Source organism: Symphalangus syndactylus, chromosome 2 (assembly GCF_028878055.3).
Source record: "Symphalangus syndactylus isolate Jambi chromosome 2, NHGRI_mSymSyn1-v2.1_pri, whole genome shotgun sequence".
Lineage (NCBI taxonomy): Eukaryota > Metazoa > Chordata > Mammalia > Primates > Hylobatidae > Symphalangus > Symphalangus syndactylus.
The window spans coordinates 8892469-8906840 of NC_072424.2; the positions used below are offsets into that span (position 1 = coordinate 8892469).

General features: G+C 47.9%; 1 protein-coding gene across 1 annotated transcript in view; it reads right to left on the reverse strand.

Moving 5' to 3' along the window:
- MGMT (O-6-methylguanine-DNA methyltransferase) overlaps window positions 1–14372 on the reverse strand; it is a 299041-nt gene that overhangs the window by 221627 nt on the left and 63042 nt on the right. The window contains exon 2 of the mRNA XM_055245448.2: window positions 6665–6801. Within this exon, the coding sequence (XP_055101423.1) occupies window positions 6665–6801 (137 nt within the window). The remainder of the gene's footprint in view (window positions 1–6664; window positions 6802–14372) is intronic.

Sequence of the window (14372 nt, forward strand, 5' to 3'; positions counted from 1 at the left end):
GACGAGGCCATTGTCTGGCTTCTAAAGGACACTGCACTATAAATGTTTAGCATGGGGTGAAGTATATGCACAATTTGTGTTATTGATAACATAAGTCACAAGAGGAACTCCCTATCCACCACTGATCGTTTACCCCTCTCAGGCAGAAACGGGAGGCGACATCTGTCAGTGTGGACAGGCCTCACCGACATGGAATCGCAGAGCCAGCAGGGGCAAGAACGAGGGGTTCCAGGCTCGCCAGGGCATTCAGCCATTCGTTTTTTGAAAAACAGACGATTTCTATAAAGCCAAGGAGCGCCTGGTAAGTTTTCCTCACAGAAACATGCTTATTTGACTCAAGAGACCTCCTTAAGGAACACTCTGTGAAGTAAAATAATTACATTTTTTAAGCACATACAACACAAATCATTATTCCACGGCACTGAGGAAAAGCAATGAGACAGCTGAACTTGCCGCAGGTAAAAGTCCTACAGAGCGCGTTTTTTTGGATGTTATTTTTACTGGGAGAGCTTCTCTAAGTGTTTGTCCTTAAGAACAGTTTCTTCTCCTGCTTGAAAGATCAATTATAATAATGTGAACGCGGCAAGTGTCTGTATTAATTTCCCAATCTGTCAGAAAAAACGAATTCATGAAGTTCCCAGGAAGGTTCTCGTGATCCGTGGACCTTGAGGAACCATCTGACTGGCACCAGGGGAGACTGACCTGCACGGAGGGGCCATGGGGATAACCGGCAGCACGGACTCGGCAGGTGCACATACCAAGCCAGCCGGGACCCCACACACTGCTGAGGGTCGACTGAGTTCCTGAAGACATTTAGAGATGAGCAGGAGAGAGGCAAAACGCAGGTCACCTCCTGCTGCAGCTGCCCTTCGGGAAGCTCAAAGGCATCTTCACGCTTTCCATGGGGCACGTTTCGAGGGCAGAAACTCACAGGGCATCCAATGTCATCAGACAACTCTCCTCCCAGGTTCAACACAGAGGCCCTGCAGGGTACGTTCTCACATTCCAGAGGGTCTAGGGTCAGGCCAGCCTAGCTGGTGACTGGAGGCCCTATCTGTCCAGCCAGCCAGGTGCTCAGAAGAGGGTCAGGCCCAACCTGCATGCCCCACCCAGCCTCAACCCAAGGGCTGGCTGGGCCAGATGCCAAAAGCAGACCCACAAATCCTGTAAATGGATCCCTATCATGAAGACAGAAAAAGAGCCTCTGCAGTAGAAGACCGTCTGTGTGTAGTCCCCACATTTTCCAAAGTACAAAATGTTTTACAGCGGTTTAGTTCCATTGGACTCTATCAGCTTTTCCTATATTTTTCTGAAAAGGCTTATGCGAAAGAAATAAAAGAATGAAAAACAAGGGTAAGCCCTTGGTAAGTGAAAGACGAGCCCCCTCAGCTCCCCAGCATCCAAGATCTGGAAGTCCTACTGCTACTATTTTTGTAATCTAAGTATAACCCAGGGTGATACAGTCCATTTTTGCAAGTAATCAAATACGGCAATCAACATTATGGAAAACTAAACAAGCCCCAAAATAATATTAGAAAAATAAACACATACAGCCTGGCCCCTCTCATTAGACTGTGGGCACTGCAGGGAATCTGACGAGGTCGGAGCTCTGCAGCCGCGGAAAGATGGCGCGGGGGAGCTGCTCCGCTCCTGCAGAGGCCCAAGTGCTCCTGGACGTGATGGCATCCACGGAAACCTGATACTGTCAGGCAGTTATGAAACTAACTGAAAAGCAGCTTATGTTGCTTTCCTTTTGGAAAATATACCACTTTCCCAATTGATGTGCTTCTCACACACATTTTTAGGGAGGGAAAGGTAACCATGCAAGGAAGTCGGTCCCCGTGCGAAGCCACACACGGGTAAGTGGACTCACCTGGGGAGCAGGAATCACACTTTGTACAGAAGCACAGATGCAATGTCACTGAAGAAGGCCCAGTGGTCAACCTGTAATTTATCTACTAAAGAAACACCCATTCAGAGGAAGCAAGGACCACCCTGGGACTCATAGGCACTCGGAGAAGGGTGAGGGCAGGGGCCAGAGCCAGCAGGATGCTGCCCCAAATCCCAGCAGCCACTGTCGCTCAGTGACCAGAGGACAGCAGCCACACAGAGCACAGATGGCTCCGGGGGGAGCACCCCGAGATGAGGGAAGGCAGCACCCAATTCTACTAAACCAGGAAGCTTCACAAAAGGCTTCTGACACCAGACCCAGATGGCGACCAAGGTGCATTCATCCCACAATTTGGGGATAAAGTAGTATCAATCCAACACTTAACTCTTTCAGAAAATAGAAGAGGGAATGCTTCCAAACTGATCTGTCATCAGAATGAGCCTAATTCCAAAACAAGACAAAGACAGTACCAAAAAAAGAGAACAGTACACAACTGGTTTAAAATTCTAAAAATTTATTCCACCAAATTTAAAGAATAAAGAAGAAAAAGCACATGACTATGTCAACACATACATGAAAATCATTTGACAAAATTCCACACAGTGAGGAAGACGCCTCTGAAACCCAACACGGGGAGCAAGCCCTCACTCGTGAAATCCTGCAAGCTCCCCCAAACCAGGAACCAGGGAAGGACGTCTGTTGTCGCCACACTTACTGAAGTCATCCTGGAGGGTTCTGGACTGCTCAGTAGAAGAAATTAAAAGCATAACGATCAGAAAGGAAGAAGCATATTGTTTTTATTCATAGACATCATGAATTTTTACACGGAATCCTAAGCAATCTCAAAACAACCCTGGAACAAATACATGAATTGAGTCAAGATCCCAGAATATAAGATCAACATACAAGTCAGTTGTTAAATACAAGCAGCAATAAATTAGAAGGTTAAAAAGTTTCAACCTAATTTAGAATACCATCAAGAACAAAGTATTTGGAAATGGAGTTTGCCAGATGAGCAAAGCCTCCAGGCTGAAAAACCACCCAACACTGCCGAGGACAATGAAAGAACCCAAACAAATGCAGATGCCAGTCAAAGCCAAGAACTGAACACTTCAGTGTCAAGATGTCAACCCTCCCAAAAGTGACACCCAGGTTTAATGAACTCCCAATCGAAATCCCAAAAAGAATCATTGCAGAAATTTACACCTCAATTCTAAAAGTAATATGCAAACTTAAGAGACGTAGAAGCCAAACCATTCAAAAATAAATAAATTTAGAGGATTCATGGACTCACATTACCTAGCATCAAAATGTATCACAGGCCGGGCACGGTGGCTCACGCCTGTAATCCCAGGACTTTGGGAGGCCGAGGCGGGCAGATCATGAGGTCAGGAGATGGAGACCACCCTGGCTAACACAGTGAAACCCTGTCTCTACTAAATATACAAAAATTTAGCCAGGCATGGCAGCGGGCACCTGTAGTCCCAGCTACTTGGGAGGCTGAGGCAGGAGAATGGCATAAACCCGGGAGGCAGAGCTTGCAGTGAGCTGAGATCGTGCCACTGCACTGTAGCCTGGGCGACAGGGCAAGACTCCATCTCCAAAACAAAACAAAACAAAACAAAGCAAAAAAAAAAAAAAAAAGATGTATCACAAAGCTACCTAACCAAGCCAGCATGGAACGGGCATTGAACAGGCAAAAGTAGGCTGAACTAAACAAAGCAAAACCAGAAACAGGCTCACACACCTTTGGTCAACTGATGGTAATTCAATGAAGAAAGGAGACAATTTTTACTTTCCAACAAATGATGCTATAACAACTAAATAGCTACAGGGAAAAAATAAACTCTGTACCTCACAAAAAGGTAATTCAAAATGGATCACATATATCTAAACATAAAAAAACTACAAAGCTTTTAAAAGAAATTACAGTATAATTTATTTCAGAAATTACAGTAGGCAAATATTTCTTACAGAGAACACAAAAAGTATTAAACATAAAGGGAAAAAAAGACATATGGGCTTGTTCAAAATTTAAAACCTCTACTCATCAAAAGACACTATTAGAAAAGCAAAAAAGCAGGCCTCCAACTTGTGAGAAAATCATCACAATACATACATCTGACAAAAGTCTCATATCCAGAACCACAAATCAATAACGACAACAAAAACAAACAAGAAAGCTCTAATTTCAAAATGAGCAAAAGGTGGCCGGGCGCAGTGGCTCACGCCTGTAATCCCAGCACTTCGGGAGGCCAAGGCAGGCAGATCACAAGGTCAGGAGTTAGATACCAGCCTGACCAACATGGTGAAACCCTGTCTCTACTAAAAATACAAAAATTAGCCAGGCGTGGCAGCGGGCACCTGTAGTCTCAGCTACTAGAGAGGCTGAGGCAGGAGAACCGCTTGAACCCAGGAGGCGGAGGTTGCAGTGAGCCGAGATTGCTCCACTGCACTCCAGCCTAGGTGACAGAGCAAGCCTCCATCTCAAAAAAAATAAAAAATGGGCAAAAGACTTGAGTAGATATTTCACAAAGGAAACACAGGAATGGCCAAGACTTCATCAGGATAAATCATCAGCAAAGTGCAAATTAGAACCACAATGAGATAATACTTCCTACCAGCCAGAATGGCTAAAGTCTGAGAAACTGACACCACCAAGTGCTGCCAAGAACGTGGAATAACTGAAACTCACACACTGCTAGTGGAAATTTAAGATGACACTGCTCTGAAGAAAGCTTTGGCAATTTCTTGTCAAGTTAAACATACATTTGCCATCCAGCCCAGCAATTCCACACTCAGGAATTTACTCAGGAGAAATGGAAAAAAAATTCACAAAGTGGACTGACTTAAGGGGGCACAAGGGAACTTTCTGGAATGTTCTATATCTTGAATGTTCTATATCTTCGGTGGTGGTTATACGGTTGTACACATTTGACAAATGAATTGTACACCTGAAATCTGAATTCTATGTAATTTTTACCTAAATTTTAAAAATGATAAAATGTTAAACTTAATTGAGAATTCATATACTTTTATATACTATTATTAAACTTTTAAATGCTCCCCCCACCAAAATTAACTACACTCACAAATACTGCTGGCTGCCCCCCAAATCCCACTCCTTCCTTAATCACAGGACACCTAATTTTAGCCCATGGATGACACGCCGTCCTTTCTTTCTCCCCTACCTGTGGCTGAGGCCCAGGAGCTGTCTTGAAGCCCCAGGGCAGGGACCACCATCTGGAGACCCCAAGCTCAGAGGAGCCCAAGTTCCCAGGGGCCATGAAGGCACCAGCCGCAGCTCCCACGATTTGTCTATAGGTGTGTCTTCATGAGAGCAATCAGTCAGATTGTATTCAGGATTTAGCATTATTTCATGGCTGTTTTTACACCTGAACCTGATCCTAACTTGATCAGAAAGTTCATAAAGTAGAAATTCAAAATTAAGCCTCTTCATCCTATTTGCCTAATCCACAATGGGCATTTAACTAAACATATCTTATAATGTTTGTTTTTGTTTTGTTTTGTTTTCCTTTTTCTTCCCCAAATTCACTTTGTACCTTTACTTTTTCCCAAAAGAAAAAAAAAACCAACACATAATTTCTATGATTTATTGTGCAACTGAACATGCCAGAAGACAAAATGACATTTTCCCCTACAAATTATTTGGTGCCTGTGATTTTCTGAACACTACAGCCAGATGGTTCTCATAGAAATTGAAAAGAGTGTATTCACATAGTTCAAAGGTTTGCTTATGTTTTGGTCTCAAAAAGACTATATTGATTGTAACGTGCAGCTCTACAGGAAAAATCTCGACAGTGGAGGCGAGTGCTGATATTTATGACTGCACTTGTGCTCATTATGGCTGTCTCTGACAGGGGTCCATTAAAATCAATTTTTATGTTTCTTATGTATTTTCTTTATCTAATGTTCTTGGCGTTGTGTTTATTAGCCAGTTAAGAGAAACACCAAGCATAGGAATGGGTATCTTTTTTCTTCTTCTTCTTTGGTCAGAAATAACAAGAGCTACAATTTTAACAGAATGAACAGAGGAAATTAAATGTTACATTTCAAAGCAAAACATTAAGGAATGCTTTACATTTTTTATGTTTTTGCAGTCAGAGAAACATAGTGGGAGCTATTCACAAAAAGAGAAACATGTACGCTCTTAGAAATGACAAGACCCTAAAGTCATGCTGAAGAGGGGCTTGCGGGCCCTTCCCCCTGGTAGGGCCATCCTCAGCCACACCCGCACCAAGGGTCTGACTATCGCTCTCAGAGGGCAAGTAGGCCTCCTGGTTAAGGGATTCCAGAACATCAAGCAGTCCTAGTACGAAACTCACCTGGCAGACTCTGGAGGAACAGGGAACGCTGGTCTGGATTTTTTTTTTAATCAATATTAATCCTGCATCTCCCTGTCTCTAAATTTCCAGAGACATACGCTGAAGAACCAAAATGTTCAAGCTCATCACCAAGCAACTCCTCTGTAAACGTACACATTAATCAAACACCTTGGAGCTACTAGTGAAAGGGTATGAAGGGAATGGCCCTGGGTTCATCGGAGGCGGAGAGCTCCTGGGCAACACACAGGGAAGCTGCAAACGCAGGAGCCATCACAGCACGCTGTTTTGAGAGATGGACTCATGGTTGCAGTTGTGAGGGTAAGGTTATGCGTTACCCTGTGATCAATGGAAAACAAGCAGTTATCACGTATACTCCTCGGTTGCTTCAGCATGTGCGGTATATGGGATCACACAGGCTCATACTTACTCAGCTGCAGACGTCACCTTGCCCAGGAGCTTTATTTCGTGCAGACCCTGCTCACAACCAGACAGCTCCAGCTTCCCCAAAGGGCTGTCCAGCATGGTGCGTTTCATTTCACAAGCCTTGTCCATTTTTCCAAGTACCTAAACAGAAATAATTTTTAAGACAAAGTGTATATGTAAGAGGCTGGTCGTATATAAAACACAACAGAAGGACTAGTTATTTAAGACACAAAATATATTCCAAAGCTTTTTCCTCATTTTTGGAATATGAGGCATCATTTTTACAATACGGTTAGTGTGAAGACAGAAAATTACCACAATTACCTAGAGCAGCCAACCAATACTCAGTCTCCTTTTATTTCCCAAAATTACTATATCCCGATTCTTCTCGTTTATCTTTAACCAACACATCATTGAAGGAAGCTGACCTGGTAAGAGTTCCTTTTGAATAATACCCACAACTAAGCTAACTTTGTTTCACTAAAACAATTAATAAAACAACTACCACAGACAATAAATTGCGAAGACAAACTTTTCAATATTTGGAATAAAGTACATTTTAGAATGAAGCATGTATGCAATGACTTACAGAAACAGAGATTCAACTCAGCACCTAAGCCACGGCACCTGTGTTAGGAGCCAGCCCGGAGAGGATGAGCAATGCTGGGGTGTTCCACTAATGCTGTGGAAAGCACTTTAATTTACATTTAAAGACATGTACAAGGCTGGGTGCAGTGGCTCATGCCTGTAATCCCAGCACTTTGGAAGGCTGAGACAGGAAGATCACTTGAACTCAGGAGTTGAAACCAGCCTGGGCAATGTAGCAAGACCCTGTCCAAAAATAATTAAAATTAGCTGGGTGTGATAGCACACACCTGTGGTTCCAGCTGCTCAGGAGGCTGAAGAATAGAGCCTGGGGAATACGGGGGAACACATCTATAGGCTACTTTTACACTTGTACATTTCTTTCTCTCTTTTTTTTTTTTTTTTTAGAGATGGGGTCTTGCTCTGCTGCCCAGGCTGGAGAGCAGTGGTGCAATCCTAGCTCACTGCAGTCTGGAACTTCTGGGCTCTAGCGATCCTCCCTCTTCAGCCTCCTTAGGCACTGGGTCTTGCTATTTTAGCTCCGTCCCCCCATTGCCACAGAGCTTCTCAGGAAGACCCACAGCAGCTCCTGGCTACTCAAGGAAGGCCGTCCTCACGGCTCCCATTACAGCTGGGCTCTTCCCACTCCAACCCAACCATCAGCTCTCAAAGCTCACTCAGAACAACAAAGCAAGGGCTCCCTACATCAAGGAGCTAGAGCAGGGGCCACAAACTAGAGCCTGTGAGGCAAATCTGACTCACCGCACCTGTCTTTGTAAATAAAGTTTTATTGAGACACAATTGTGTTCATTTATTTACACACAGTCTCCTGCTGCTTCCGTGCTGCAGCGGCAGAGGTGAGCAGTTGTGTCAGAGGCAGTGTGGCCCTGCAAGCCCAGAACACTGACTCTCTGGCCCTCTATAGAAAAGGCCTGTGGACCCCTAGAACCCTCTACAGAAAAGGCCTGCTGACCCCTGGAAGGGCAGCTCACTGGCACCTTCCTGCTCTGTTCCCACGCTGAAGCAGGTCTGAATCCTGCATGCATCTCAAATCTCTGCGCCTTCATTGAAGGCCCCCTCCCTGCTTGTCCGCTGGGCACCTTGCTGCCTGGTCTCCTATCCTGTGAAACCCTCCACCAGCACTCCAGCTGATCTTTCCTTTCTGTGTCTTCCACATCCTTCTAAGGCCACACTTTGGTTCTCTCATCTGTCTTTCCAAGAACGAGGAGAGACAGGTGCATTTATGTCCCTTAAAGGGACCAGGGTCGGGCAGCGGACCCCAAACTACACAAATGTTTTGTAGAAGCATTACTCTCAAGATTCAATCCTAAACTGTCACACTCCAGAGCTGCCTGCACAACCTCCCCTTTTCTGTGCAGATTGACAGGGATTTGAACCAGATCCCACTTGATCGCCCCAGAATATGGAAATGGGATGTGCCAGAAACCATGCCCCATCAGAGAGGCTCTGCCCACATCACACTCCTTCAACATCTCACCCTGCAGCTTCCCTGCTGCCTCAAGGGTAAAAACCGAGAAGGCAAAGAGAGCCCTGTGGAAGGAGCCACCTGCCTTCCACTTAACACATGGCAGGGGCCAGATAAAGGCAGGGGGTGCAAATCATGGCCTCCTGCCCACTGTCCCTTTGCTGTGAGAAAATCACTCTTGGTGCTTCAACTCTCTTTGTCTGTAGGATAAATCATACCAAATCACAATGTTGGCACGACTTTGGAGGGAACATATGCAAAGACCAGGCTTCCCAAAGGCTCTGATCAACATTTTAGCCCAACCCCCTTCGCCTCTGATCTCATCCCCTGGAGCATGCTGCCCCACTCCCCCAAGTCTCATTCAAAGCATCACCATCCCGCCCATTCTTCCAAAGTGACTGCCTCCCCTTCTCCCATCTCCATCATTTCTCAGAGCCACAGTCTTGGCCCCCAGCCTCCGCCCTTCTCCTGCAGACATCTCCCACCATCCCGGGCCACTGCTTCTCAGGCAGGATGCTGGCAGCTCTGCTCAGGGCCCCCTGAAGTATAGCACGCCTCACACACACAAGGGGCTCATAAAATACTTGTGGTACTGAATTACCAGTGTGACCACCATCCAGGCCAAGCGTCCATGAGACCATTTCCCAAAGTGTGTTCACAGAAGATACTGCTCAGACAACAGGGCTCTAGAGGCAATGTGAGAAATCTGGATGCTCTCTCACCATTTCTTGGAAACTTGCCCTGCACGGTGGTGGGTTAAAGCTTCCAGCAGACTAGCAGTAAACAGCCCAGCTTAGGTTTTGCTCTCTCAAATGTGGTTCTCCGTGGAGCCACGTTTGCTACTCTATCATCCCAGTTCGGGCAGGGCTGCAGGCTGTCGGAGTCAGGAGGCCTGGGCTCAGGTCTCCAGACTCAGGTGGGGATCCTGGCCAGCCCCGAGCACCTGCATCAGGTAGCACTCTTAACAGCAGGTGTCAGAAACTGACACGGGCTAATTTAAGCACAAATGCCGTTTACTAAAAGGCTACTCCACAACTCAAAGAACTTCTGGGAAGGCTGGAGGAGCAGGCTCAGAAAACAGTAGGAACCAGAACTGGCCATGCTCCAACCACAGCCAAAATCAAGCTTCAGGAAACATCTGCGGGGCAACCAGGCACCGCAGGCATGGCAGCTGGCACTGTTGCCACCGTTGCCCCCAGAAACAGGATGTGGTGGCTATGGCCACCGTTGATTCTCGGCTGCTCTGCCTCCGTGAGACCTGCTCCCGATTCCAGTCCCAGGCAGGAGCCCAGCCCTGGTGCTGACGCCCGCCAACATATGCTAGCGTCCGAGCAGCTGCAGGAAGGGACGGCCTGGGAGAGGAAGGGTTTGCCCATGTCAGCGCCTGAAGCTGCACTGCAGACATTCTGACTGGGGAGTGCCCCATGTGGGGACTGGTCAGGCACCAGCTGCGTGCTCCTCTCCCAAGCCTCCATTTCCTCATCAATAAGACCCCTGACTCCTCTACCTGACAGTGCCACTCTGAGGGTCTGAGATGGCCACGGCCAGGGCTTTGGGCACTACACACCGTGACGGGCTGGAAGGGCTGTCACGCCATTCTGCATAGACCACACCTCGAGTTCACCCCCAATCCAAGCATCAGTCAAAGGGGAAGACATTGGAGTGTGCAGAGACAGGGCCAGGGAGAAAGGTAGGAGCCTTGGAAGGCCACTGGGGGTGAATCCCAGTGAGCTGAAGGAGGGGCATGGGGGATGGGGTGTCCCCCACCCAGAGAAAGGAGCAGGGCGCTGTAGGGCCACAGGCAGCTTAGCCCCGACAGCCTCCCGGAGAGAGGAGTCCTCAAAGTTATCAGGGTCTGGGCCCTGACCACAAGAAGCCAAACTTGGGAGGCCAGTGGTTGGGAATGCGGTGGAGAAGGCTTCCAGCCAAACCTGGTGTGGCCAAGTGAACTGCCTGCCCTAGAATGACCAACTCTGCACCCCAGAGAGCACCGCCACCCAGGAAATGCCCAAGGTCCCCAGCTGCTGGTCCAAGGGACCCTAAAGCTCTGGCACATCCCCGACTGAGCCCTGTGGTGCTATCCCCATGACCAGCATCATGGCATGGGCCTCTCATCCAAAGGGCAGGCTGGCCTCAAGCCCTAGGAACCAGCTCCCTGGCCAGCAAGGGTGGCCTGAAGCCACAGGAACACACTGAATCAATCACAAAGTGGGGAGCTGGGGGGACCAGGTCAGCTCCATCCAAATCATTCCAAGAACCGAAAAAAGGCAACCGGTTTATAACCGCAATAATTAATGAGTTCAGAATCTGACTTCCAAATGAGCAACAGATTCCAGCTCCTGTCCATATCCAACTGGCTAATTATTTAGGTATGAGAAGCATTGAGGAAGTGAATTCCTCAGACCTGCTTACAACCCTAAATAGGATCAAAATAAAGCCCTGCCTCATTTCACCTGAACCTGACAATGAGCTGGAACCCACCCCCACAAACCCCCACCCCTGCTAAGAGCAAGCCTCCCAGAGGCCCACAGAAATGGAACTTGATATGCCACTGAAACCTGCATACTACCTTTTTTTCCTGTAGACAACCAGAGCATTTGGCACAGCTCTTCTGTGGGCAACAGTAGAAGTTAGTTTAGTGTCGATTCCTAAAATGCAATGGCTGAGGCCTCCACAGGACAGAAGCCCCAGGCCGCCGAGCATGGCAGCGTCTCTGATGCGATACCCAGGGCTGACCTAGCAGGTGTGCACACCGGGCCAGCAGAGAGGTGGGGGAATGCCTGCAGACTGAATAGGGGCATCACGGACACCAGGAGGGACCCACAAAAGCCAGAAATCAGGCAGTGAGAAAAGTGAGCTTCAACAGCATGAAAACGTGACAGGAGTGAAACCATCGCAACCCAGCCAGGCAGGAGGCTCAACTTAGAAGCCACAATACCAGCCACACAAAGGCTGGCACAGTGGTGGCCTGGACAGGTCACAAGCAGCCATGAGGGTAACGGACCCTCTCCCAACACCCCGCACAGCAATACCGCCATGCCCCAGACCCAGGAAGAAAGACGTCTGGCTCCACTGATGAGATCCCATCAGGATCTTCACCAATGCCCAACAACCTCAAGAGAGGGCCATTCAACGGGGGAGGCCAGACCCACAGCCCCAGGAGGGACGCTGGGAACGGGACTGGCCCACTGAAGACGAAGATTCACTGTGACCCCTGCAACCCTGACAGCACCCCAGCCTGAGCCCAGAGCCAGCAGGCAAGCCCACATCCAGGCTGGCATGCGGTGGGCAGAGTGGCGGTTAGGGAACCATCCCGCAGGGCTGGGGCCACACTTTGGGGGAGAGCGTGGGGAGCTGAGAGCTTATGGAGAAACTGACATCTACACAGAGAACTGAACTATGGGGAGGGGCCGCCGGGCGAGGAGCCACACAGGCCAGGGCGAAGGCACCCGCCACGAGAGCTGGGGGATGAGGCCTGGTGTGCCTGGAGAGGCGTGGGGGACACAGCCACACTCGGGCCCTGAGGCCGCCATTGCCAGGCCGGTCCTGCTTTTCCCTGAAAAGCCACAGAGTTTTCGACAAGGGGAAATGCAGCTGGTTTGCATTTTGAGGCTCCCTCTGGCAGCTCTGTCAAGACTGGACCAGAACTGATTGTGGAAATAACCCACTGAGAAGTGACGAGAAACCCAACCAGGAGAGAAGCAGAAGGGAGACCAAATAACGGGAAACAAACCAGGAATGATCAAGAGACGTTTAACCAATGCCTCAGCACCCCCTACTCAGCAGCTACTGGGCTAAGGTGCCAGAAACTGGAAGGGGACAAATGTTTCTCCTGGGGGGAGAAAAATTACCCACAAAAAGTAAACCACACCGTACAGTGCTTGCAACTTTTCCATAAATCTAAGATTATTCCAAAATCAGTTTATTTTTAAAAAATCAAATAAAGTAGGATGATTTAAACTATTCCTTTTTTATCTGCATTTTCTCAGTTTTCTACAGTTGGTACGAATCGACTTTTCAAGGAGAAAAAAAACTGTATTAATATCCAATCTGGGCCAGTCGTAGTGGCTCACACCCGTAATCCCAGAACTTTGGCAGGCCGAGGCAGGATCACTTCAGCCCACGAGTTCAAGACCAGTCTGGGCAATGTGGTGAAACCCCAGCTCTACTAAAAAATACAAAAACATTAGCCAGGCTGGTGGCATGTGCCTGTAGTTCCAGCTACTCGGGAGGCTGAGGCAGGAGGATTGCTTGAGCCCAGGAGGTCGAGGCTGCAGTGAGCCACGATAGTGCCACTGCACTCCAGCCTGGGTAACAGAGCAAGACCCTGTCCCCACTGAAAAAAAAGAAAGAAAAAAAAGGAAAAAGAAAAATGAGAGCTATATGAAGAAATAAAGAGTACCCAAAATTATGAATACATGGGTAAATATACAAAAAAAAAGCTAACATGTTACACTGTTGATGTCAAGTAGAAAAACAACGGCAAACATTCTCCATTTATTGTGATCTCATCATGTCTTATATGCAAAACAAATGATGGTTAATGCTGAAAAAATTCTGTTAAGAAAATAAAGATTAGAATAAAATGAAAACACACACAAGTAAATCAGATCACACCTTCCCTTCATTTCCATCATGATGAGAAAACATTTCCTGTGGATACGGCTTAAACCCGGGGTCCAGTCCATGGTCTGTTAGGAAACAGGCCACATAGCAGGAGGTGAGCAGCGGTGAGCGAGCGTTACTGTCAGGTCAGTGGCAGCATTAAATTCTCATAGGAGGGTGAAGCCTATTGTGAACTGTGCATGGGAGGGATCTACGTTGGACGCTTCTTATGAGAATCTAGTGCCTGATGATCTGAGGTGGAACAATTTCATCCCCAAACCATCCCCCCACTCCCATCCGTGGAAAAATTAGTCTCCCACAAAACTGGTCCCTGGTGCCAAAAAAATTGGGGACCCCCTAGCCCAAATGGTCCCAAATTTGGCAGGACCACACCTCCTTCTCTGGCCTCAGTCCCCCATGACCCCATCGCACCCACACCCCCACTCCCCCCACCGCTGCTCCTCACACTCCGGCCTCGCTCTCGCTTCAGAGTCTCCGCGCTACCGCTCTGTCTCCTTCCCAGCCTGCACAGTGGCCGCTGTCATCTCACTCACAACCATGCTCAGACATCACCTTCTCAGAGAAGCTGCCAAAAACAGTCACCACCTCCACCCCTTCTTTCTCTGCCTTATTTTCCTTGCATGACCTGGAATCACAGTGATGTGATTTGCTTACTTATTGTGTTGCCTTCACTAGAATGTAAGCTCCAATACAGGCAGCAAATGTGTCACAACTGTAGCCAATGAGTGAGGAGAAGCCTGCAGAAAGTTCTTGTTTTCATATGCTTTTTCTAAAGTCAGATGGCACCATCCCCTACCCCTCCTTCCTTGACATGGCAGATGTGATGGCTGGAGCTGTGGCAACCACCTAGTGATCATGAGGAAAAAGCCAAGAGTCTTGAGAGACCAGGCCCCAACACTGTGAGCTACTCCACACTGCAGCTCTCCATGGCCACTCCACACCGCAGCTCTCCATGGCCGGCTAGGCTTATGTGAGAACAGGAAAGTTGGGATGGTTTCAAGTCTGTGTTCTGAGG